General features: G+C 55.6%; 9 protein-coding genes across 9 annotated transcripts; 4 read left to right on the top strand and 5 right to left on the bottom strand.

Annotated features, from left to right (window-relative positions):
* Positions 1-41: 41 nt before the first annotated feature.
* Positions 42-1,733, bottom strand: INS49_000772 (uncharacterized protein; the record flags this gene model as incomplete). The annotated part of the gene is made up of 8 exons (XM_043161608.1): positions 42-275; positions 353-695; positions 763-852; positions 909-949; positions 1,006-1,072; positions 1,133-1,174; positions 1,231-1,415; positions 1,488-1,733. The coding sequence occupies 8 exons, from the start codon at positions 1,731-1,733 to the stop codon at positions 42-44; spliced, it is 1,248 nt and encodes a 415-aa protein (XP_043030114.1).
* A 1,469-nt stretch (positions 1,734-3,202) lies between these two features.
* On the top strand, positions 3,203-4,491 carry INS49_000771 (uncharacterized protein; the record flags this gene model as incomplete). The annotated part of the gene is made up of 4 exons (XM_043161607.1): positions 3,203-3,259; positions 3,319-3,523; positions 3,596-4,086; positions 4,141-4,491. The coding sequence occupies 4 exons, from the start codon at positions 3,203-3,205 to the stop codon at positions 4,489-4,491; spliced, it is 1,104 nt and encodes a 367-aa protein (XP_043030113.1).
* Positions 4,492-4,575: 84 nt separating this feature from the next.
* On the bottom strand, positions 4,576-7,005 carry INS49_000770 (uncharacterized protein; the record flags this gene model as incomplete). The annotated part of the gene is made up of 3 exons (XM_043161606.1): positions 4,576-4,807; positions 4,908-5,279; positions 5,435-7,005. 3 exons carry the CDS (start codon positions 7,003-7,005, stop codon positions 4,576-4,578), a joined length of 2,175 nt encoding a protein of 724 aa, XP_043030112.1.
* A 396-nt stretch (positions 7,006-7,401) lies between these two features.
* Positions 7,402-8,128, bottom strand: INS49_000769 (uncharacterized protein; the record flags this gene model as incomplete). Its single annotated transcript, XM_043161605.1, has 2 exons — positions 7,402-8,002; positions 8,121-8,128. 2 exons carry the CDS (start codon positions 8,126-8,128, stop codon positions 7,402-7,404), a joined length of 609 nt encoding a protein of 202 aa, XP_043030111.1.
* Positions 8,129-8,886: 758 nt separating this feature from the next.
* Positions 8,887-10,385, bottom strand: INS49_000768 (uncharacterized protein; the record flags this gene model as incomplete). Its single annotated transcript, XM_043161604.1, has 3 exons — positions 8,887-9,815; positions 9,953-10,055; positions 10,116-10,385. The coding sequence occupies 3 exons, from the start codon at positions 10,383-10,385 to the stop codon at positions 8,887-8,889; spliced, it is 1,302 nt and encodes a 433-aa protein (XP_043030110.1).
* A 1,360-nt stretch (positions 10,386-11,745) lies between these two features.
* INS49_000767 (uncharacterized protein) lies at positions 11,746-13,272 on the top strand (the record flags this gene model as incomplete). The annotated part of the gene is made up of 2 exons (XM_043161603.1): positions 11,746-12,810; positions 12,880-13,272. 2 exons carry the CDS (start codon positions 11,746-11,748, stop codon positions 13,270-13,272), a joined length of 1,458 nt encoding a protein of 485 aa, XP_043030109.1.
* A 1,278-nt stretch (positions 13,273-14,550) lies between these two features.
* INS49_000766 (uncharacterized protein) lies at positions 14,551-15,726 on the top strand (the record flags this gene model as incomplete). Its single annotated transcript, XM_043161602.1, has 3 exons — positions 14,551-14,565; positions 14,621-15,568; positions 15,706-15,726. The coding sequence occupies 3 exons, from the start codon at positions 14,551-14,553 to the stop codon at positions 15,724-15,726; spliced, it is 984 nt and encodes a 327-aa protein (XP_043030108.1).
* Positions 15,727-16,305: 579 nt separating this feature from the next.
* Positions 16,306-20,409, top strand: INS49_000765 (uncharacterized protein; the record flags this gene model as incomplete). Its single annotated transcript, XM_043161601.1, has 4 exons — positions 16,306-16,674; positions 16,744-18,837; positions 18,899-19,815; positions 19,872-20,409. The coding sequence occupies 4 exons, from the start codon at positions 16,306-16,308 to the stop codon at positions 20,407-20,409; spliced, it is 3,918 nt and encodes a 1,305-aa protein (XP_043030107.1).
* Positions 20,410-21,133: 724 nt separating this feature from the next.
* On the bottom strand, positions 21,134-22,368 carry INS49_000764 (uncharacterized protein; the record flags this gene model as incomplete). The annotated part of the gene is made up of 3 exons (XM_043161600.1): positions 21,134-21,972; positions 22,112-22,229; positions 22,300-22,368. The coding sequence occupies 3 exons, from the start codon at positions 22,366-22,368 to the stop codon at positions 21,134-21,136; spliced, it is 1,026 nt and encodes a 341-aa protein (XP_043030106.1).
* Positions 22,369-22,685: the final 317 nt, after the last annotated feature.

The following is a 22,685-nucleotide window of genomic DNA, read 5'->3' as shown; positions in this document are numbered from 1 at the left end:
AAAAAAGAGGCCCCGAAGCCATGTGCTGAAAAGGAAAGCGCCTATACTGGTTTGCGGCCCCAGACCGCCTTCAGCTTGAAATAAGCGTGGTTCTTGCTCGAACGGATCTCTCTCCTCAGCTGGGCAATGTACACCAGGATCTCCTCCCTGCTCCAGCCGACGATGACGTTGGCGATGAAGAGCACGTAGCCCTCGATGTCGGACTCGAGAGCGGTCTGCGCCCAGTGCCCTATCTCCTTCAGTTTCTTGTCCCGGGGCCAGCCGCCAACGGGAGCCTGGGGTGGTGTTAGCGAGTCTTCGTGTCCGATACCAACTCCTGAATCACTGCCCTAGGAGGAAAAGACGTGCTAACCTTGAATTCCCATTCCTGAATGTCGACAAAGCCGGCCTCTTCCATGGCCTTCCTCTGGATCCCCGTGTCGACAACCATGAACGTCCGCCCCAGGGTCCTGCCGCCTTCCTCGAAGAACTTGCCCCACTGCGAGATGGCCGACTTCTCGCCGACCGAGCCGTCGTCGCTGATCATGTGCGGCGAGCCCTCGAAGCTCTCCAGCCAGGCCCCCGGCTTCAGCGCGTTGTACGCCTCCTTGAATAGCGCGGGCCAGTCGACGATGCTGCCGACGAGGTAGCGGATGTGGACGTAGTCGAACTCGTTGGCGTGGAAGGTCCATTCCGAGGTGCAGTCCTCGATCTCGCTGCGGGGGGTGATTGGTCAGGGTGCATGCTCGCAGCCAGTCCGGAATGGCCGCTAGGAGAACTCACAACTTCAGGTTGGGAGGCACCCATTTGGGTTGGATCGGCGAGATATCGGTGCCGATGACATTTGCCTCCGGGTGGTCGTCGGCGAAGTCTCTATGCGCCTGTGAGCCGTGGACCAACCATGTTAAAGGGGGGAGAGCACTGCATACATTGCCCACAGTCCTGTTCCGGTGCCGACATCGAGAACCTTCTGCTTGAGGATCAGCGCGGCTATTCGTGGTCCCGGGGCGGCGACCCGGGCCGTACCTGGACGTTGTCTCCGAGTGGAGCAAAGTAGAGCTTGTTGTCGGCGCAAAGACTCAGGAAATGATGGCTGTTTGGCACGATGTTCAGCCAAGGAATGCTCCTGAAATCCTTGTGCAAAGTTGCTCACTTGATGTCCATCGCTTCATTTTGCATCTCATCGTTGGAGCCCCTTGAGGTTGAGATGTGGTCAGTTGCCAAGACTTGTCGGATGTTTCCCCGGTTTACGCTGGTTTGGGGGGAGGAGTCAGGGGGACGGATTGCTCGCACCAGTACTGCGCGTTGTCGCCCACATGGTCGCTGTGGTATGTTCGGCCGTGGATGGTTCTGTACTCGAGGATGCTCGAGGTTATCGAGTCTGTCGAGCTGGCCGTGTCTCCGAATGCGGAATCGTTGTCGTCGTCGAGACCTTGCTGTTCCTGATCTCAGCGCCACAATCTCTCTGCCCGCCCAAAGCGCCACGCGACTGAGCTGATCACACCCACCTGTCCCGCCAGCTCCGTCCAATGGGTGGGAGGCAGTAAGCCCGTCTCCTCGCCTGCGCCGCCCGCTGCCTCACCCGCGCCGCCCGCTGCCTCGCCCGCTCCTTCGCCTGCCGCGGAGGGTTGCGCAGGGGGTTGCGCGGGCGGAGAGGAAGCGGGCGACTGCTCCTGGGCGGCAGGGGCAGCAGGGGCAGCAGGGGCTGGAGGGGTTGCAGCGGCTGCATCGCCAGGAGGCTCGCTGCTCGCCATTGTTGGTGATTTGCAATCCGGTGATGCGCGACTCTTGAGAACGAGCAATGTCGGCGGTGGAAGCTGGCCCAGAAGTGGGAATTCCCAGGGCCACGACTAGGTAAAGTACTTATGCAGACTACATTTAAAAGACTGGCCATCACCCGCCGCGAATGGCGGTCGGGGCGTCGCCCCGAGCAGAGGATTCCACCGCGGTTGACCCCACTGTAGGTGCTAGGGACGGGGCCGCCATGGGCACATCTCGTGGCTTTGGACCAGGATGAGGCAATAGGCTTCCGGGGCGTCATGCAGTGACAGGCGGATTTACAGCGCCGTGGCCGCACTGGTCTCAACGCCCGAGGGCACTCGATAGACAGCTCACCACCCGTCTCCCGTCCTCTCAAGCTCTTGGCGCCAGTAGCGCACAGCCGGTGCTCTCGGCCATGCCAGATGCCTGCTTAGCACCTTTTGTTCCAGTTGGAGGTGGCAGGGGAGCAATGGTGCTCGACTGGCTAAATACGAAGAGCCGTCGGCCCCAACGTTTGGCCAAAGCCGGGGCAGAGGTCAGGGAAGGGCCAGGACCAGGACCAGGACCAGGGTGGGGTCTTGAAGAACGCACGCGTGGGATGGCGACAGCCGGGCTGTTGATGTTGCCGGTCGACCCGCACCTGCATGCCGGTCTAGCTGTCATGCTGTGCGACCGCCGACTCTGAGCGGGCAACGAGTGGGAGTCAGTGCTTCTAGAACTCGTCCTACCGCAGAGGCATGTAAAAGGAGCGCCGGCTGCAGCGACACCCGAGCACACATGCACATAAGATGGCCCGGGCAGAGCATATGCCTGGCTGCCCTGGCGAGTAGGAGGGGTTCGGGCGGAAGATTAGTGCTGCATGCGTATGCACGCGCGGTAATCGTTGTGGTGCGGTCAGTGTTGAGATGCAGGCACAGGAAAGGCTGGCATATTGTGCAGTACCCCTCCCAGTGACGTGTTTAGTCCTCCAACGATGCGAGACATACCAGAGTCCAGTTAACGATTTGTCTTCTCGGCTGGGCGGTAATGATAGAACAAAATCGAACTTGTTCTGAAGGCTTGCGAGGTTGTACACGGCCTTGGATCACCCACGATCTGACCCTTTGGCCCGCGATACAACGCGAAAGATCTCGCATAGTTGCCTCGTTTTGTGTTGGGTAGTTGGAAATATCTGGCTCATGAGCGCACAGAGTGTCGCAGACTCCATTATTTGTGCGATTATCGTTGTGCTTGGGAATAATGTAGGGCGGAGGTATGCAATTCCGCAGATGGGAGGGTGACCCCTCACGGTGTTTCCTTTGCCCGGCCGCGGCCGGAAGAGGCCCGTCGTCCTCCGACCACCCCACACACGGCCTAAGGACCGGCGATATATACATGCATGGAGGAGATGGCGCAGAGAAGATCTCTCGATGTCCTTCACGTATACAGCAAGATACTTCAAAGTCTTGCGTAAATCGGGAACATGTCTCCTTCAGCCGCCCCAGCGTCAAAGAGCTATAGCATAGCCTCCATCCCAGCGGTAAGTACCTGGGCAGGCTCGTCTCGATTGTGCGGGACAACTTATTGATGAGACCTAAGGACGGGATCGGCCCTGAGGTCGTCGATGCCGCCATTACAGTCCTGAAGACACTGTCAGAAACGCTGGGGTCGTTCGACATCGGCTTCACTCATTTCGACTGGAGCTCGGACACATATAAGAAGACCGGGAAGTATATTCCCGAGGGCGGACTGGATGAGCTTAAGAAGCACGACGCTATCCTGTTTGGCGCTGTCGGCGCCCCAGGTCAGTGCCACGTAACAGGAGCTGGCCCTTTGTCTGGCGGCGACATGTGAATTCTTGCTAACAAGCCTGGAGACGTTCCGGACCACATTTCGCTCTGGGGCCTCCGCTTGGCGATCTGCCAACCTTTCCAGCAGTACGCCAACGTGAGGCCAACCAAGGTCTTCCGAGGGACCCAGTCGCCCCTGAGGAACTGCAACACTGGTGATCTCGATTGGGTCATTGTCCGCGAGAACTCAGAAGGCGAATATGCCGGCCAGGGTGGGCGCAGCCACCGCGGCCACCCCTGGGAGACGGCCACCGAGGTGGCCATGTTCACACGCCATGGCGTGGAGCGTATCATGAGGTTCGCGTTCGAGACGGCGCAGAGCAGGCCGCGGAAGCTTCTCACGGTCGTGACGAAGAGCAACGCCCAGCGGAACGGGATGGTGCTCTGGGACGAGGTGGCAGCAGCAGTCGCCAAGGATTTCCCTGACGTGACTGTCGACAAGATGTTGGTGGACGCCATGACTTGCAGGATGGTTCTCAAGCCAGAGTCGCTTGATACCATTGTGGCTACGAACTTGGTAAGTGAAGCTCCAGCCAGCGAGTGGCCATGCCCGGATCTAACTTTTCTGCAGCACGCAGACATCCTTTCCGATCTGGCAGCCGCCCTGGCAGGATCCATAGGGATTGCACCAACATCAAATCTGGACCCCACACGCCAAAACCCTAGCATGTTCGAGCCCATCCACGGCTCCGCATTCGATATTACCGGCAAGGGAATCTCCAACCCTGTCGCCACATTCTGGACGAGCGCTGAAATGTTGGCATGGCTCGGGGAAAAGGATGCAAGCACCAAGTTGTTGGATGCCGTGGAGCGCGTCTGTGAGAAGGGAGTCGCCACAGCTGATCTCGGTGGCAAGGCGAAGACGGCGGATGTGACAGCTGCGGTGTGCGATGAGATCAGGAGCTCATATGGTCAGAAGTAAGGCACTGCCGAATTTTGGCGAGGTGTATCGGCGGGGAGCTCTACATGCATGGAATAGGTGATTTTGTAGATCAGACTTAGATTGTCAGTAAAACCCGAATCCTGTTGTGGAGTCCGCACTACCAGCTTGGGCGAAGTTTGAGAAGTCCAGTGCGCCGAGAGGGTCCCACCAGTCCTGCTCGCCCAGATCCATGAACGTGTTTGTTTCTTCCGGCATAAAGTACGGAGTCGTGGTCACTCCCGGATTCCATGCGTTGGGCCCCGGTACCACACCGTATGATTCTGTGGCATCTGGTGGCTGGGGGATCAAGGGAGAGCTGATCAACACAATTAGCCAACCACTGGGCAATTGTATTGTTGGGAAGATGATAAGCAGGATATGTGTTGGTCATGATGCCACCCAAGTTAATGACTTACGGTCGTGTGGCTTCTACAAGTCTCGGGCCATGACCAAGCCTGTTTGGATGATATACGTTGCCGACCCGCTGTCTCTTTGCTTGTGTCTGGCTGCTTGGCGTACTTTGACTCTCATTACTTTGTTGGCCCTCTCGGATGGCATTCCCAGCAGCGGTACTGGTAGTTCTGTCATGAGATCGTGTAGAGCGTCCCACTGAAGGAGATGAGTTGATAGCAGAAGGCTCCTCGCCGGAGCCGGACACAGCTTCTGGCTTGGACTTTCTCTTCTCCAAAGCGGCAATCAAATGCTCCACTGCTTGAGCACAAGAATCGGGCCATGATGTACCCCGTTTGGAGAGCTGGCCAAGGATGCGAAGCGTCCGCCTGGCATACCTATACCAATGTAGCTGATCAGCGGGAGATGTCTTTCCAAATGGATGCGCCCAAGCCCTTAGGATTCCAATTCAACAAACCTTAACGCGGACGAAATACTGGTAACGCCTTCGAGTGCTGCATAACTGAGAATGAAACAACTCATCCAAACCGACCACGTCAGAAGAGGCCAGACCATGACCGCTGCTGAGGATGTGTGGCCGGTATGGCTGAGCTGCTGATTACCGATCGTTTCAAGAATCGCCCTCGAAGCACCAATGCAAGCCTCGAGGGCTGCCTGGGATGCCGAAGTTCGAGGCGTCTTGGCCAAGAGTGGCCTGTTGAGCGCAATGGTAGACTCATGCTGCAGGACCAGGAGTAAAGAGTGGTACAAGGGGGGTGTGCGTTCATCACCAGGCTGTCCCACTACCGCATGCCCCGGTTGATCCTCATCATCCGTGTGATCGCCGGTGAGAGCGTCGTGTACGTCGTTTGTCCATCTTGTAAGCTTTGACTGGACGTGCAGTGATCGGTCCAGTGTATCTTGTCTAACATGCAGGCTCTTGTGACGAAGCTCAAGAATCATGCCCCGGATCTGTGCATGCTTAGACAGAAGTGTGAGGAGCTGCAATTGATCTAATACCCAACGCAATGTAAGCCGTGGAACATTAGGGTGCTGGAATGCCTGGAATGACATGCCTTTGGACTCATCTTTGTACGACTCGTCTTCGCTCCCAGCCCCAGCCGCTTGGTGGTACTCGACATCATGCGGGAAGCAAACGTCGACATCGGAGTCTTGAACATCGAGGGGAAGGCCCAGAGCCTGGCACACCAGTCTTTCCAAGCAATAAAAGGACCACCATATGCGTTTCCTCATTGATACCTCGTGTGGGTTGAAATTCTGGTAACGCCGCGGACATCTATGCAGGCCGAGATGGTACGCCATTCTGACGACTACACCACCTACCCTGGAGGCCATGTTGAATTTGAGCATGCTGACCAGGAAGAGCTCGACGCAGAGAGCGGCCTGCATGTTCTTGAGTGACGCTGGCGTCCCTAGGATGAAGTGAAGAGATGAGGCTACGTGATCAAGGCTGAAGAAAACCAGGTCCAGAGGAACTGGTCCTGGGCCTGGAGCATTGGCAGTGCCTAGTTGACGGGAATCTGCCAAGGAGATAGAGACTATTGCTCTCACTATAGCTGAATCTTGAGGCGAGATGTTCTCGAGGCCGTTGTTGGCGACCTGCTCCAGGATCTCCACCACCTCGGGGCCGTGCAGGAACGGGAAAACCGGATGCCAGATCTCGAAATAACTCTTCGTCCAGGTGATCAAGGCCTCGAAGGTAACATTCGAGGCCATTGGGTTCCCACTCGGCAGTACCTCGTCCGACTGCCAGAAGGGGGCACGGGCGCCCGTCCCTGGAGTGGCCGGGTTCGCGCCGACAGACTCGCGGCCGTCGTCGAGCTGGTCGTCTTCGCCCGGAACCAGCTGCGAGACGCTGAGCTGCTGGCCAGTGCTGCGGGAGAGAATACCGTATACGGCTCGGACGAAATGTATGCCGCTGCTGCTACCCACAAACCGAGGCAGCCCCGGGTTGCCGCCATCCCTCATCAAGCCCGTCTCCTGGTTCTCAGGATGGCGGAAGGAAGCGGTGCGCCGTCGTTTGCTGGTACGCTCGGCGGGAGAGCGTGGCTCTGCCTGGGACCAATCGCCCTCGTAATTGTCCGGGCTTGCGGGCACGCTCATTGTGTCAGGGGGCTGCCCATTGCGACGGGAAACCCGTCCAGAAAGGGAGTGCGGTAGGTGACGAGATTGTTCTGATACCCTGAGGGTGGAGAGTTTTGGAGAGGTGCGAAGTGCCTGAAATTCTCCCCCGGACACTTGGAACGTTAGGGCCCAGAGCATGAATCAGCGGGGTTCATCAGCGCCAGAGGTCCCTGTGCCTACCTACAGCCGCTAGGTGTCTACAGTGGGGTGTAGCTACCTGTCTGGGTGCTGTAGGTCGATAAACTCCAGCCACCGTCTTGACTTCAAGACACCCACCGGAGACTTCGGATGACTCGACTGCCCCTGTCTACTGCTCTTCCTTACTGTCGTCACGGGAAGCGATATGCCCGGACGAGGCGGTCACATGCATCGCGATTAAAAATAAAGCCTTTTATTATCGTTGGCGAATCTATTTGCCTTACTGGTCTGCGGCAGACCTGCCCCAGGAGTCGTGCTCCCTCGACTAAGCGGAGAGTGCCTCGAAAGACGGGGCGCTCGTTGGGCACGCATGCTCAGTCGAGGCGAGCCCGAGTCACGGCTCTGTCCATCATCTGCTGGCGTAGAGACAGAACCGCCCAGCTGGCCATCGTGGTATGTCCGGGCTGCAAGGCTGCCAGCGTTGGCTGGACCCTCCGTCGGAGGCGTGACGGGCGCCACTGCCTCAAGTTCTCTCACGGTGCGAGTCTGGCCGAGATCCACGCTGACTGGGAGCGCGCCTTCCTCTTTGTTCACCTCGAACCATGCCTCTACCTGCGCGCGATCTTCCAGTGGGCTCTTGCTCCAAAGGGCCATCAATTCTGCCTTCTCTTGCTGCGTCGTCGGAGTGGACCTGGAAAGCACGGATGACCTCAGAGAAGGCCGTGATATGGCGTCGCCGTGTGTCCCAGCGCGAGCTTCAGCGAGCGCGAAGAACAGGGCCTTTTCTGTCTCAGCGAGCCGCTTTTCCAGAGCATTGACATAGCCAGCTGGTATGCCTCTGTCGTGGCTCGTCAGTACTTGCCCCCGTGTTTGACACTGCAGGGGGAGCGGGACATGGAAATCCGGGGAATCCAACCTCCTATTCTTCGAGGGATAATTGCAATCTGCGATTGCACCGGCGCATTGTGTGCATGTGGGTCTTCCAAGGCAGGTCAGCGCCTGAGCATTCGCTGTGCAGACAGTCCGCGGTCCTTACAGCTTGCGATCACACTGCCGGGATGGATTCCGATCATCAGTAACCTCTGGGCATGCGGTGAATTCAGATGGCTGCTACGTGAGCCGGGGAAAGACAACACCGACCTTGCATTTCTTGTGCCTACATGGCTCACACGCTATCGGCGCGGTTTCAATCCCGTCTTCGCTCATGTTATTACCGACGATCGAGTCGTCGCTCTGCATCCGGCGCTCCGGTCGATCACTTGGTCACGAAGATGGACGGACGAAAGCTGCCCGCAGTGAACGAGGCGCGAGATGCTCGAGATTCACGCCTCCGCTCCAAGTGACGAACCCTTACCCTGCAAACGTCCGGTGACCAAAGCTAAGCCATGGCCGGCGCTCCCGGATTTGACTTCGAGGCACGACGCAAGAGAGAAGGGCAGAGACTCGTCAGTTGACAGCCAGGTTTACATGTCTCTCTTTTGTCAAGCCGTGCTGTGTGCATGTTGGTCCTTGTTCTCAACGAATTGCTCCATCTATTAGACTACCAAAGCTCAAGGGAGGAAGGCGACAGCAGCTTCTCCGTATGCACATGGCCACTGCTCCATGGCCCTGCTGATGTGTCGGCACACTACCTCACTCTCTCCACCGAGAAGTTCACGGGACTCACTTCCCTCTATCCTTATAGTCTCAGGCCTGTTACAAAAGAAACGGGGCTAAGTGGCTCTACTCATCCCCACGAGGAAGCAGCTCTACCACGATGATGGAATGGACGCCTCCCTCTGGCTTTCTATGCCCCGTCACCTGCAGTACCCCCTCTTGCCGTCCCTCGCTTGCTCTTCTGAAAAGAGCCTCCCAGTCCACCATTTCTCTTTCCTTGGCGTTCAGCATTATGAGCATCTGCAGATCCAAGAATCGCATCGCGCCTTCATCTCGCGCCGATATGCCGTTACTGCCATTACTGCCGCTGTCCCAAGAGCTTGAACCTAGCATCGGCTGCATGATCTGGTCCGCGATCAACAGCTTGGAGCCCCTGGGGCCCTTCTTCATCGCGGGCATGAGATGGTGAAGGATGCTGACCGCATATTTGTCGGAGTAGTTGTGAAGTATCATGCGCAGGAAATAAACTTCAGCATTTTTGACGGGCTGGGCCGTGAAGAAATCGTGAGGCAGGAATGACACCCTCGAGGCGACTTCGCTCTCAACGCCAACCTGTTCCTGTGCTTTGGAGACAATTTCAGGAAGGTCCTGAACGACAAAGTTGGGGTTCGGGAAAGCCCTCGCGAGAGCATAGGATACAGTTCCCCTGCTGCCCCCGATGTCAACCACGGTGCTGCCCGGGGACAGAAGCTGCCAGTCCCATCCCTTGATCATATGATCGGTGTGATAGGCGCTGGACGACTGGAATCCGTCCATGCCTCGTCCAAACCGAGGTCCCCTCACGGGATCCTTGTCCCATGCCTTATATACAGGAAGGGAACTCCCCGAGGTATAGTTGAAGGCGGTCTCATTGGGCTCCTCTGAGTAGCCCCACTTGTCAAATGTCTCGACGTATGATGCTGCCCATGGGGTGGACTCCAGGGTGGCGAAGTAGACCAGATCCCTGGGCCCAGGGACCGTCAGGAGCTTGGATCCGGCGGTGTGCGCAACAAACCCTACCGCGTGTGTGGTCAGAACAGTCCAGCATAGTATGGGAGTTATGGAGAGATTCGAATACCTGGTCTGGGCTCATGAAAGATGTTGCTCGTCATCAGATAGCGCAGCATTCGTTGAGTGATGTCTTGGTTGGTACCCGACTTTGCTGCCAGGTCGGAGTAGCTGATGTCACCATCAATAGGCACGAACGACGGCACATCATAGTGAGAGATCCAGCGAAAAGCATTGGGGATGTTGTACTGGGAAGGACATCAGTAAGTGGTGTTTGTGCGTCAGATCAAGCTGGAGGCTGGGCTGACCGAGCAACTGTAATCGAACAGATGATCAATAGGCCCTAGAGCCAGCTGGTGTATCTTCTTGGAGGCGTCAAGGAGTTGACTCCGTGCATCTCGTACGCTTTGAGGGCATTCCGGGAAGCTCGCAGGAGCATCGACGGAGAATGAAGGTGCCGGGATTTTGTTGTCTGAGAGGAAAGACTTGACGGTCTTCGCACTGGCCAATATCACATTTGCCAAGTCCTCTAGATCGTCGATTGTTCGAACATTGAGTTTCGCTGCATGGTTCGCCATCGTTCGGATTTATTCGAGCTTTATGTTTCGTTGCCTCTTCCTTGACGTCAGCATATGTGAACTGTAAGTGTCCCGTGGGAATCTTCTTGGTAAATATAACGGCTGGCGGGTGAACAAGAGAACCTGATTCCCGACGCAGGCCAGACTAATAAGAACGGGGCGCCGGTGTCAGCAAGCCTGCATGAGGCTTGTCTTCCTCGGAGCATGGCGTCGGTCGATCATATACATTTCAGGTGCGTTCCGTCCGTGATACAGGATACGATGAAGTGCGGGCCACACGGGTTCAAGAAATGCAGTCCACGGCCGTTGGTCACACGTTGGCCGCCGCCGCCACGATTACGCATGCTGTTCCCGGTGGACTGGACACATGTCGATGAAGCATCGTAATCTTGGTGTTTCGCTCGGTCGATGGGCATTCTGTCTCGCACAACCTGAAGCACTTGCTTTCTTTTGAATCACTGCCAGGGAAATCTTGAACTGAATGAAGATTTGCTGTTCGGACCACACCAGAAAGCGAAATCAAGAAAGCAGCGAGCATGTGGCTGCAGCTGTTGCAAAACTCGGCCATTGCATTTGACTCCGGCGAAAGGCTACTTGCCGACAGCAGATGTCCAGCCCTTGCCAGCCAATTTTCAAGCTGGCCAGGAGTGACAATGCTGTTTCTTCGGTCCCAACGAGCATCACAGAGTCAGTCTCCAGTCTTTTCTGGGTGATTTCCCGTGGTTGTCTTGGGCATTCGGTGGTCCGAAGTTGACAAAACCGCAGGTGTGGCGGTAGAGTCAGCAGGCTCATTTGCCCAGCCAAGCTCTAAGGGCCACGCCACTGTAGAACAGGGGCCTCCGTCCATAGACATCGCGCATGGCACGCCACCAGAGCACGGCCAAGGGGCGGGAAATAACTCATCCACGTCGTCCCCACCAGAATTGCCAACATCGTCAACTCAATTCCACATCGCAGCAAAGCCACAAACACGCAGTTTTGTCCACCCACCACAGATCCCTTCCATATCCCAGCTCTGCTCAAAGAATCAGATACCGTCTACCGTCTACCAACTATCGTTGTCTGCACTGTACCTCGATGGAGTCTTACACCGCCAACACTACTTCACGCAGCCTTCGGCGTGACAGACAAAGACGTCGCGCAGCTCCTTGACAAGCCGTCGGACTGCATAGCGCCAGCTCATCATAGCGTAGACCTCGCGGCCTTCACAATCACCCACGCACACCCGGAGCCTCACCTCTGGTCCGGTCCAGAGACTTCTCCGGGGCTGCTCTGCCTCCAGAACTCCTGAGAATACTGCTGCTCCCGCTCCTGCAGCAGCGTCTAGGACCCCCTCCAGTCCAGTCCAGGCCAGTTAAGCATGGCCGCAACCACAGCTGGTTTCCTTCAGTACCGTGAACCAGATATCATCAGTATTTTGGTTTTGGTTTCATTTTTCTTCTTTCTGTCGTCTGTAGGATGGGTCTTCAACAAGGCCATCCGTGCCTGTCTCATCGGCCAGATCCTGATGGGCATTCTCTACGGCGCACCCGTTGGCAATGTCCTTGATACTGCGTGGCAGGAGACATTTATGGCTTTGGGCTATATCGGGCTCATTCTCATAATCTTTGAAGGGGGTCTCACCATCAGGCTCGACCTCCTAAAGGCCAATTTCCTGCGCAGCACCATCGCTGCCGCTATTGGAATAACTGCGCCCATCGCTCTTTGCTATCTGCTTCTCTACCTAGGTTTTGGTTATGGAGCCTTGGAAACGTTCATTATCGGTGCCGCTCTCTCGACAACTTCTATTGGCACGACGTTTGTGGTCATTAGCAGCTCACCTAACGTCGACCTCACGCACACCAAAGTAGGCACCGTCCTGATCTCCGCCGCGCTCTTCGACGATGTCGTTGGCTTGATCATGGTCAGCGTCATATCAAACCTCGGAGGCATCGGCGCAGGTGGGGGCGGGAACATTGGCTGGATTGTGGGAAGACCAATCCTTGCGAGCTTCGCAATCGGAGCTGTCTCGCCCTTGCTGGCTAATTTTGCAGCTGGTCCGCTGTACCGGCGCTTTGGAGAGCGTCACGTAGCCGCCCTGGGACATCGAGCCACGATCTGCCTTATGACAATCGTTCTGTCAGCCCATCTCGTCGTCTGTGCCTACGCTGGGGCTTCTCTCTTGTTCGGAGCCTTCCTAGCAGGCACGTTCTTGAGTACCCTCCCAGACGGGCCCACTCAAGCTGTCGGGAGTGAGGATGGCGTGACATTGGTAGCGCCTGCATTCCATGAGACGTTCGAGACTTTCATATCAGGTCCACAATCCCTCGTCCTGGAGCCACTATTCTTTGCCAGCATTGGCTTCGCTATACCGTTCAAGAGATTGTGGACAGGTACTGTCGTATGGCGAGGCATCGTGCTCTCACTGCTAATGGCGATTGGAAAGGTAAGAAACAATGCATCGTACCTCTCTTTTCTCCTCAATTCCCTCGACTGACGCTAACAACAACTCCAGGCTGTTGTAGGCCTCTCCATTCCGTTCTGGGATCTCGTGTCCCGCCGGTCTTCAGGTGTAGGACAGGGGCGACTCTCAAGCGACTGGGCTCCTGTAGCGCTTTTGGGGATGGCCATGGTCGCTAGAGGCGAGATTGGATTGCTTATCATCCAACTCGGGCTGAATGACACCTCGTTTCTGTCCCAGGAGGCCTTTCTCGTCTCCATCTGGGCCATCGTCCTGAACACCATCCTGGGGCCTCTCTCTGTTGGCCTCTTGCTTTACAGATCAGAAGATATTATCCCAAAGGACCCTCGCTGGGGCTTGCAAAAGCAGGAGGCAGAGAACGGTAGTTCCCCTGACCTACCACGCACCTCGCCGCCCCAAGCTGCGCCAAGCGAAGACCGTCATTGAGAAACTTTTCATCGGGGGTAAAGGCACGTCGTCAGGCTATAGGCCACGGCCTTGAGAAAAGGCTGGATCGTCGATAATTTACGTCATATTATATCAACTATACTAACACTGGGATCCATTCAACATGGATTGCCGATATGCTGGCATCACTGGCAGGTGTGCTAGCGGGGAAACGAGCTGGATACATTTTCTATTGTTGTAGAGTCAAATTGAAGTAGATAGGAGAAGAGAAAGAGAAATGGGGGGGGGGGTGGAGTAAAAGACTACTTCCTCTGGTTGCAAGCAGTGTCATGCTTGCAAAGTATGTTGGCAACTGATGTGAACGGTGGCACTGATCGCGTCTCACTCTACCTGGTAGTGCCTTCCGTGACAGCACTGTGGTAAATGCCTACAACACTGTAACTTCAAGGTTTAATGTCATTAGAGAAGGCACCAGCGGGCGTAGTAAATTGCCTAAAAGGGTGACACAGCATCATTGGCGTCGGCGGTAACATCTCAGAGCTTGGATTTATTCACAGAAATGTGTCGACGATAGAAGCAAGTCCAGTGGCACAACTTGCCAGTCCTTTACATTTCTAGCGACTAAAACGGTCAAACGGTTTAACCAGATGGCGCAATAAGTCTCAAGTGCTGTGTCCTGGCGATATTGGACACCACAACAAGTACAACAATGACGGTGAGCTGTGAGCTTGTGGAAGCTCTGCTGTATGATAGCAAAATATCCTCGAATGGTGCTATGGCCAAAACCGCGATTATGCTCTGAGAGTATGAAGACATAGACACTTATATAGTCCGGTCACAGAGATGATCACGTAGTTCTCGGCTACATAGGTGCCAAAGGAACCACGCCCTTAGCCGATTGAACACAGACGAAATCTCTCGATCTTTAGTCGGGGAGATGAAGCGTAGAAATCCATATAATCAACGTCTATGATGATAATCGACCACAACACAATCCCTATGCCAAGATCTTGTACCTTTTCTCTGGAAGACTGGATCGGTTTAGCATCGGATCAAGCTGTGCTGCGAAAGCCATGCCGATGTGCTTGATGTGCCGAAGATAAATTCGGACTTTGCAGCAATGACTCAAGACTTCAGAGAACGGTGTCTTAGGCTTGATTCCGTTGGGAAAGGGAGGAGATAAGTTCGGCCGGCCTGGCGTCTAATTCTTATGTAAGCCCAACATGACGAGCTACCCAGGTACGATGCCGATCGTGAGGAGTAGCAAGACCGCCTCTCCTTTTCTGTCTCGCACCGATAGTAAACTGATTAGACACCATGAAAATCACACAGGTGAGCATTTCAGAACGAAAAGAAATAGAGGAAGGACATTTATTGACCCTGGCAGCTCTACGTTTACCCAATCAAATCGCTGCAAGGCATTGCATTGCAAAAGGCGAAGCTCGACAGGCAAGGCGTACAGCATGATCGGCGGTTTATGCTGCTAAGGGTACACGATGACGGTCATCATGAGCCAGTTGAAGTCGTCAGATATCCGGCATGTGCTCTTTTCGTCCCAGAGATCCTAGATGGAAAGATCGTGAAATACAAGATCCCGGAGGAGCCGGCTTCCCCGCCGACGCAGGCGCAGAAAACACCACTCGAGATCCCGTTGGAGCCGGAGACCGCTGGGCTTGAGACCGTGGAGGTTGACTTGTACAAGAGCAAGACCATGGGCTACCGCATGCCTGAGGCCCATAACTCTTGGTTCAGCTCATGCCTCGGCTTCGAGACGATACTCGTGTATGTCGGCGACGGCAAACGGCAGGTACTAGGGACGATGTCGCCTCATGCCCAGAACAAGCGGAACCAGGGGTGGCTATCCTCTATGAAGAGCTACATTGGTTCGAACGAAGACCCTCACTGGCTCACGTTCACATGCGTCGCATCGTATCTGATCGCGACCGAGGCGTCTGTGAACGACGTGAGCAGCAGGCTGCCACCTGGAGAAGACATGGACATCCGCAAATTCCGGCCAAACATAGTCGTTGAAGGCGAGGGGGCCTTTGATGAGGATTACTGGGGCGAGATCGAGGTCGAGAACGGCGTGCGGTTCGATCTTACTGGGAACTGCGGGCGCTGCGTGTCGATCAATGTCGACTACGCGACGGGGAGGCCTGGAACAGGCGAGAGCGGTAATGTTCTCAAGAAGCTGATGAAAGACCGCAGGGTGGATAAGGGCAACAAGTATTCGCCAATTTTCGGCCGGTATGGCTTCCTCCAGGCCGAGCGGGCAGAGATCCAAATTGGACAAGAGGTCGCCGTTACCAAGCGAATGGAGGAACGATGTGTCTGGGTGAGTACTCCACGATACCCTCCCACATTTTGTTGGAACGCCAAAAGCATCCCGGGCCACCTGCACTATGTTCCATTGATCATATCAAACGCATTGTGTGTGCCGCGCCTGAGGACGAGCTAACCCGAATACTGCAGGATTGGCCGCCGTATAAATGAGCTTGTGTGGGACTTTCTCGATGCTTAGGAGTTGACGGATTGTTCTTCTAGATGGGATCCGACTTGTTAGCGATCGAGTAGTAGAGTCAAAAAAAGGTCGAGGCGGATGCTAACATGAAGTGAAATTCACAGTCCGTTGGTGTAGATACCTACCGTCTGGAGCTGCACGCCTGGTTACAGTGCAGCTGCTGTGACAATGGGCCCGTGTTGGGTCGTCCCGAGGCAGCTCATCTGCTAAGAGAGACTAGCGCCCGCCGACAGAAGAATTGGGGACACTGATCCCTGCCCGTATCAGCTCGTGCTGCCGCTGCTCCTTCCGGCCAGACAGGCCCAAAAAGTACAGATGGCGACTCCAAATTTCCTTCGTCATCTGCTTCCTGCCTAGAAACATCTACTGCCCGCTCCCACCCTCTCCCAACTCCGTTCCTTTTCCCACTTTGCACGAGACACGCGCAGTCCGGTTGAAACGACCAACTTCGTCTCCTCCCATGCGGTAGGCGCATACCCAGACCATTGACCTCGACCCGGTTCCTTTCATCGCAACCACCGCTGCGCAGGTGTTGCCGTCGACGCCCCACCATGGCGCCGCCGCCACCAACTCTCGTCGACAACCCGCAGATTAAATCTGCTGAGTTGCTGACGCCGCGGCCGTTGTTTCTCCATGCCTACGTGTGGCCATTCACCATCGCCTGGCCCGTGTTCCTAGCCTTCTACCTGAGCCCTGAGCTATATGACCAGCACATCGGTGGTCAAGAATGGACATTCGTCTGGGTCGGCACAATCATCACCTTCCAGAGTCTCTTCTGGCTGAGTACCCACTGGAGTGTCAGCGCCAAAGCCATAATCACCGCGAGGAAGGTCTCGTCTATCGAGGAGGCGCAACAGATCAAGGTCATTCCTGTCGCAAATGCTGGCGTGGCCGATATTAGCGACCTCATCCGAGAGAAGGTGAGTCTCCGGCGCCGGCCGTCCCTTTAGCTTCGGGCCCCACGGAACTTATGGCTGACCGGCTTCTAGATTGATGGCAAGAATACCCTGTCCTTTCTCTTCCAGAAACGTCGTTTCCTGTATGACCCCGATAAGAAGACATTCGCGACCTTGAGCTACGCTGTCGACAACGAGCCAAAGCCTACCCTCGACGCCTTTCAAAAATCCAAGGGCTTTACGAACGCTGCGGAGATCAAGAAACTGGAGCAGTACTATGGTACCAATACCTTCGATATCCCGGTCCCTACATTTACCGAGCTCTTCAAGGAACATGCAGTCGCGCCGTTCTTTGTCTTCCAGGTGTTCTGCGTCGGCCTGTGGATGCTGGATGATTATTGGTATTATTCGCTGTTCACCCTCTTTATGCTGGTTGTCTTCGAAAGCACCGTTGTCTGGCAGCGTCAGAGGACCTTGAACGAATTCCGTGGCATGAGCATCAAACCGTACGACATTTGGGTTTACCGACTGGGCAAGTGGACTGAGGTCCAGAGCGACAAGCTCCTACCGGGAGACCTTGTGTCTGCTGGCCGAACCAAGGAAGACAGCGGCGTTGCCTGCGACATGCTACTGGTAGAAGGAACAGCCATCGTCAACGAGGCCATGTTGTCAGGAGAAAGCACACCTTTATTGAAGGAATCCATTCAGCTGCGCCCAGCCGACGCGAGGTTGGAGCCCGAAGGTCTCGACAAGAATGCCTTCCTCTGGGGAGGCACCAAGATTCTCCAAATCACCCATGGCAACCCTGACGACCCGAAGCCTCCCGTTGCCTCCGGGGTTCCTCCTCCCCCAGACAAGGGTGCGATGGCTATTGTTATCAAGACTGGATTCGAAACGTCGCAGGGCAGCTTGGTCCGCACTATGATCTATTCCACAGAGCGCGTGTCCGCCAACAACGTCGAGGCTCTACTCTTCATCCTGTTCCTGCTCATCTTCGCCATTGCCGCGTCTTGGTATGTGTGGACCGAGGGTGTCCAGAAAGATCGCAAGCGATCCAAGCTCTTGCTCGACTGTGTTCTCATCATAACGAGCGTGGTACCTCCCGAACTGCCTATGGAGCTTAGTTTGGCTGTCAATACGAGCTTGGCGGCTCTCGCCAAATACGCCATTTTCTGCACGGAGCCATTCCGTATTCCCTATGCTGGTCGCATCGATGTGGCCTGTTTCGACAAGACAGGAACCCTGACCGGAGAGGATCTTGTCGTGGAGGGCATTGCAGGGCTTGGCCTTGGGGCTTCTGGTACCAACACGCCACAAGAATCCGATGGCGCACACAGCAACATGACTCCCGTCAAGGATTCTGGTTTGGCTTCCACACTCGTGCTTGCTACCGCTCACGCACTAGTCAAGCTGGATGAGGGGGACATTGTTGGCGATCCCATGGAGAAGGCCACCTTATCTGCGCTTGGCTGGACTCTTGGCAAGAACGACACATTGACGCACAAGCCTGCGACAGCAGCTGCTGGAGGTACTGTGGGGACGGTCCAAATCAAGCGCCGCTTCCAATTCTCGTCCGCTCTCAAGCGTCAGAGCTCAGTTGCTACCGTCACAGGCAGGGACCCAAAGACCGGTGCCCAAATGCGAGGCACCTTTGTCGGTGTAAAAGGCGCGCCAGAAACTATCATGAAGATGCTCGTGTCCGTTCCCGCGGACTACGAAGAGACTTTCAAGTACTTCACTCGCAGGGGATCTCGTGTCTTGGCATTGGCGTACAAGCAACTATCGACAGACGATGAACTAGGCGCTAAGAGGATCAACGAGCTCAAGCGTGAGAGCGTTGAGGCTGGGTTGACCTTCGCTGGATTCCTGGTTCTCCATACTCCATTGAAGGACGACGCCAAGCAAGCTGTTCAGATGCTCAACGAGAGTAGCCACAGAGTCGTCATGATCACTGGTGACAACCCTCTCACTGCTGCTCATGTGGCTCGTGAGGTCGAGATTGTTGACCGCGACGTGCTCATCCTTGATGCTCCCGAACAGAACGACAATGGAGACAAGCTTGTTTGGCATAGCGTCGATGGACGCATCAATATCGAGGTGGATGCGTCAAAGCCTATCGACTCTGAGATCTTGAACAAGTATGACCTCTGTGTTACTGGCTACGCCCTGGCGAAGTTCAAGGACCAAGTTGGCTGGCATCAAATCCTGCGTTACACTTGGGTATATGCCCGAGTTTCCCCCCAAGCAGAAGGAACTTCTCCTGGGCTACAAGGACATGGGCTATTTCACGCTGATGGCCGGCGACGGAACCAACGACGTCGGTGCTCTGAAGCAGGCTCACATCGGAATCGCCCTCTTGAACGGAACCCAGGAAGACCTTACCCGTATCGCCGAACATTCTCGGAACACTAAGATGAAGGAGATGTATCAGAAGCAGATCGACTTGATGAAGCGCTTCAACCAACCCGCTCCTCCAGTACCTCCTCTGATCGCTCACCTGTACCCTCCTGGACCGTCCAATCCCCACTACCAAAAGGCCATCGAGCGCGAAGCACAAAAGAAGGGGGTTTCGCCGGCTGAATTCGCTCGGTCTCAGGGGCACCAGCAGCCCATCGAAACAGTGACGTCTCCGGGTGCTCAACAGCTGATCGACTCTGATCCCCGTGCGGCCAAACAAGCGCAAGCAGCCAAGAAGGCAGCCAGCTTCGCCGAACAAATCCAGCAAACGATGATGGATAATGATATTGATGACGGTGAGCCTCCTGCTCTCAAGCTTGGAGACGCCTCTGTCGCTGCGCCATTCACCTCGAAATTGCGAAATGTTGTTGCCATCCCGAACATTATCCGCCAGGGTCGATGCACGCTCGTCGCCACCATCCAAATGTACAAGATTCTCGCCCTCAACTGTCTTATCAGTGCTTACAGCTTGAGTGTCCTGTACTTGGAAGGTATCAAGTTTGGTGATGGTCAGTATACCATCAGCGGTATGCTTATGAGCGTCTGCTTCTTGTCCATCTCGCGGGCCAAGTCCGTCGAAGGCCTTTCCAAGGAACGTCCGCAACCAAACATTTTCAACTTTTATATCATCGGTTCTATCCTCGGCCAGTTTGCGGTGCACATTGTCACTCTGATCTACATTGCCAAATTTTGCGACAAGCTTGAGCCGTAAGTTTCCATTGTTGCCTTTCTCCTGACTGTAGCTCACTGACGCCTTATGATAGCCGTGACGAAATCGTTGATCTCGAGGCGGAGTTCACTCCCTCGCTCCTCAACAGTGCGGTGTACCTCCTGCAGCTCATTCAGCAAATCAGTACTTTTGCTGTCAACTACCAGGGTCGGCCCTTCCGTGAAGCTCTGTCTGAGAACAAGGGCATGTTCTACGGTATTGTGGGCGTAACGGCCATTGCCTTCTCTTGCTCGACTGAGTTCATTCCCGAGCTCAACGAGCAGATGAAGCTGGTGCCCTTCTCAGACGAATTCAAGATGACCATGACGGCCGTCATGATCGTCGATTACGCAGCGTGCTGGATCATTGAGGTTGCCCTGAAGAAGCTCTTCTCGGACTACAGGCCGCGTGACATTGCTCTCCGGAGACCAGACCAGCTAGAGCGGGAGCGTGTGCGCCAGGAAGAGCAGCAGAAGCGCAAGGAGGCTGAGGAAGAGAGAAAGAGGCTTGAGAAGGTGGCTGAGTTTGAGCGAAAGGTCGAGGCGCAGAGGCAGAGGCTAGAGGCCTGGAGAGATGGCCGTCAGCAGGCCTAGGTGGCACACGAGTTGACACAGGTCGCATAGTTCGAGGCTAGGGGAGCATATAGACTGGAGGGGGTTTGAATAGAATTACACATTTGATAGACCAGGTGTGGTGCAAGTGTCTGTACCAACTCACAATCCTAAGTTACTCCACAACCTCAAAGCCAAGCACACACTTCTGGGAGCCTCTTGACTTTCTGGTAATGCTGAGCCATGTCATGGTGCAGTGGACCGTGGGAGAACGTGCCAGGGCTTAGTCCATACCTAAACAATCACCTCTGTGGCTTCATACGGCTTTCACAGTCGGACTCAAGTCCTCGAAAACATTGTGCTATTGTACAAACAGCTGTCTATTTGCATCTCCGATGAAGGTCGAAAGAGAATAAAAGACTAGACTACGCAGGAAGTAGCAGCTCTCTTTCTCACTCCCGTTTTATCTTGCCTCTTGTCGAACCATTGAATCCAAATCTGCAACCATAATACTGGGGATATTCCGGTCAAGGAAGCGCAGGAAATAAGCATCCAGAATCAGCTACCACCCCACCACACAACCAATACAGACAGGCAAAAGTCCACTTGCATCCTGAAACAGGACGACAAGGTGAGATTTACCCGAAACCCTGCATGCCCATCAGCAGGGTAGTTGGCACCCTTCAAGACTTCTGGAACCCATTAAGCTCGTCCCAGGAGAGATACCCAGTCTCATCCAAGGAGTCGAGAGGTGCCCATGAGGCCCTTAGTTTCCAGGGTTCTTGGCAACGAAGGCAACACCCTTCTCAATGTTCTTCTTGAGGTCAGCCAGGCAGGCCTCGAGCATCTTCTCCTCGTTGCCGTCAAGCTTGCCGAGGGGCAGGATCTTCTCAACACCGTTGGGGCCGAGCTCGACCTTGGAGGAGAAGAAGTCGATGCCCTGGTCCTTGTACAGAGGGGAGTCGACGAAGGTGGGCTCGACGACGCCCTTCTCGCCCTGGGAGGCGCGCAGCAGGGACTCGGCCATACGGGCACCGGCCATGGCCATGGACAGGGTGGCGGAGCCGGCACCGTCCTTGGCCTTGACGACCTCGTCGCCACCGAACTGGACGCGCTTGACGATCTCCTCGTTGGAGGACAGGTCGGGGTGGGCGGACTGGGAGAACAGGGGCACGATGGTCACACCAGAGTGACCACCGACAACGGTGATGTTCTCATCGGCGGGGTCGGTGCCCTTGAGCTGGGAGACGAAGCGGGAGGCGCGGACGACATCGAGGGTGGTGACACCGAACAGGCGCTTGGGGTTGTACACACCACGGGCCTTGAAGACCTCTGCGACGATGGGGACGGTAGAGTTGACGGGGTTGGAGATGACGAGGATGTTGGCGTCGGGGGAGGCCTCGGCGGCGGCCTTGGCCAGGTCGCGGACGATGGAGGCGTTGGTGTTGAACAGGTCGTCACGGGTCATGCCGGGCTTGCGGGGGACACCGGCGGGGATGAGGACGACCTCAGCGCCCTTGAGGGCATCGGACAGGCCAGAGGAGGTAGGGTCGTAGCCGGTGACGGTGGACTTGGTGTTGATGTGGGAGATGTCGGCAGCAACGCCTGCGAGGGGGGAAGGTTGTTAGCTTTGCTGTGCTGCAGCTTGCCAGGCTTCGGCTGCGTCAAGCTACGCGTCTGCACTGCGCCGACCATTGGGTTCGGACAGAAAGCACGCGATCATGGAAGGGCAGACGATGCTTACCAGGAGCCATGCGGATATCGTACAGGGCAAGCTCAGTCACTCTAGGGTTGAGCTTGAGCAGCAGGGACAGAGGCTGGCCAATGCCACCAGCAGCACCGAGGACGGTCACCTTGGACAGCTACAATGGCAGACGTCGCATGTCAATTCCAACTCCTGAATAAGTCGCATAGGCACAATAGACGACATACCTGACGAGCCGACGCCGAGAAGGCGCGGCGCTGGAACATAGAAGAGGCCATTCGGGGAGCGGCAAACATCTTGGCTGTCTTTGTATTGGGATCGGGAACAGAAAGGCTGGAGGACTTGGTGGTGAGTTGAATGTTAGCTCAGGTGCTGGAGGAGCTCAAAGGGGATGGGAGGCAGCCTTACCGACAAGAGACGAGAGGCTAGAGGGTTGATGGTGACGACAATGCCGTTAAGAAAAGTTTCCAATCTGAGGTTGCAAGGTGCGTCCGAAAAGCTCACTCCGGTCGGTCTTGCTGATGTGGAGCCCATCTGGCCGTTCGGCGCTAGCGAGCTAGCCGAGTATCCCCTCAAGGCTTAGCGTGACGGGCCATCGGAGCACCTCGGGATT

Source organism: Diaporthe citri (assembly GCF_014595645.1).
Source record: "Diaporthe citri strain NFHF-8-4 chromosome Unknown scaffold_1, whole genome shotgun sequence".
In the NCBI taxonomy this organism is placed as follows: Eukaryota; Fungi; Ascomycota; class Sordariomycetes; order Diaporthales; family Diaporthaceae; genus Diaporthe; species Diaporthe citri.
This window is presented reverse-complemented; position numbering and strand designations above follow the sequence as displayed.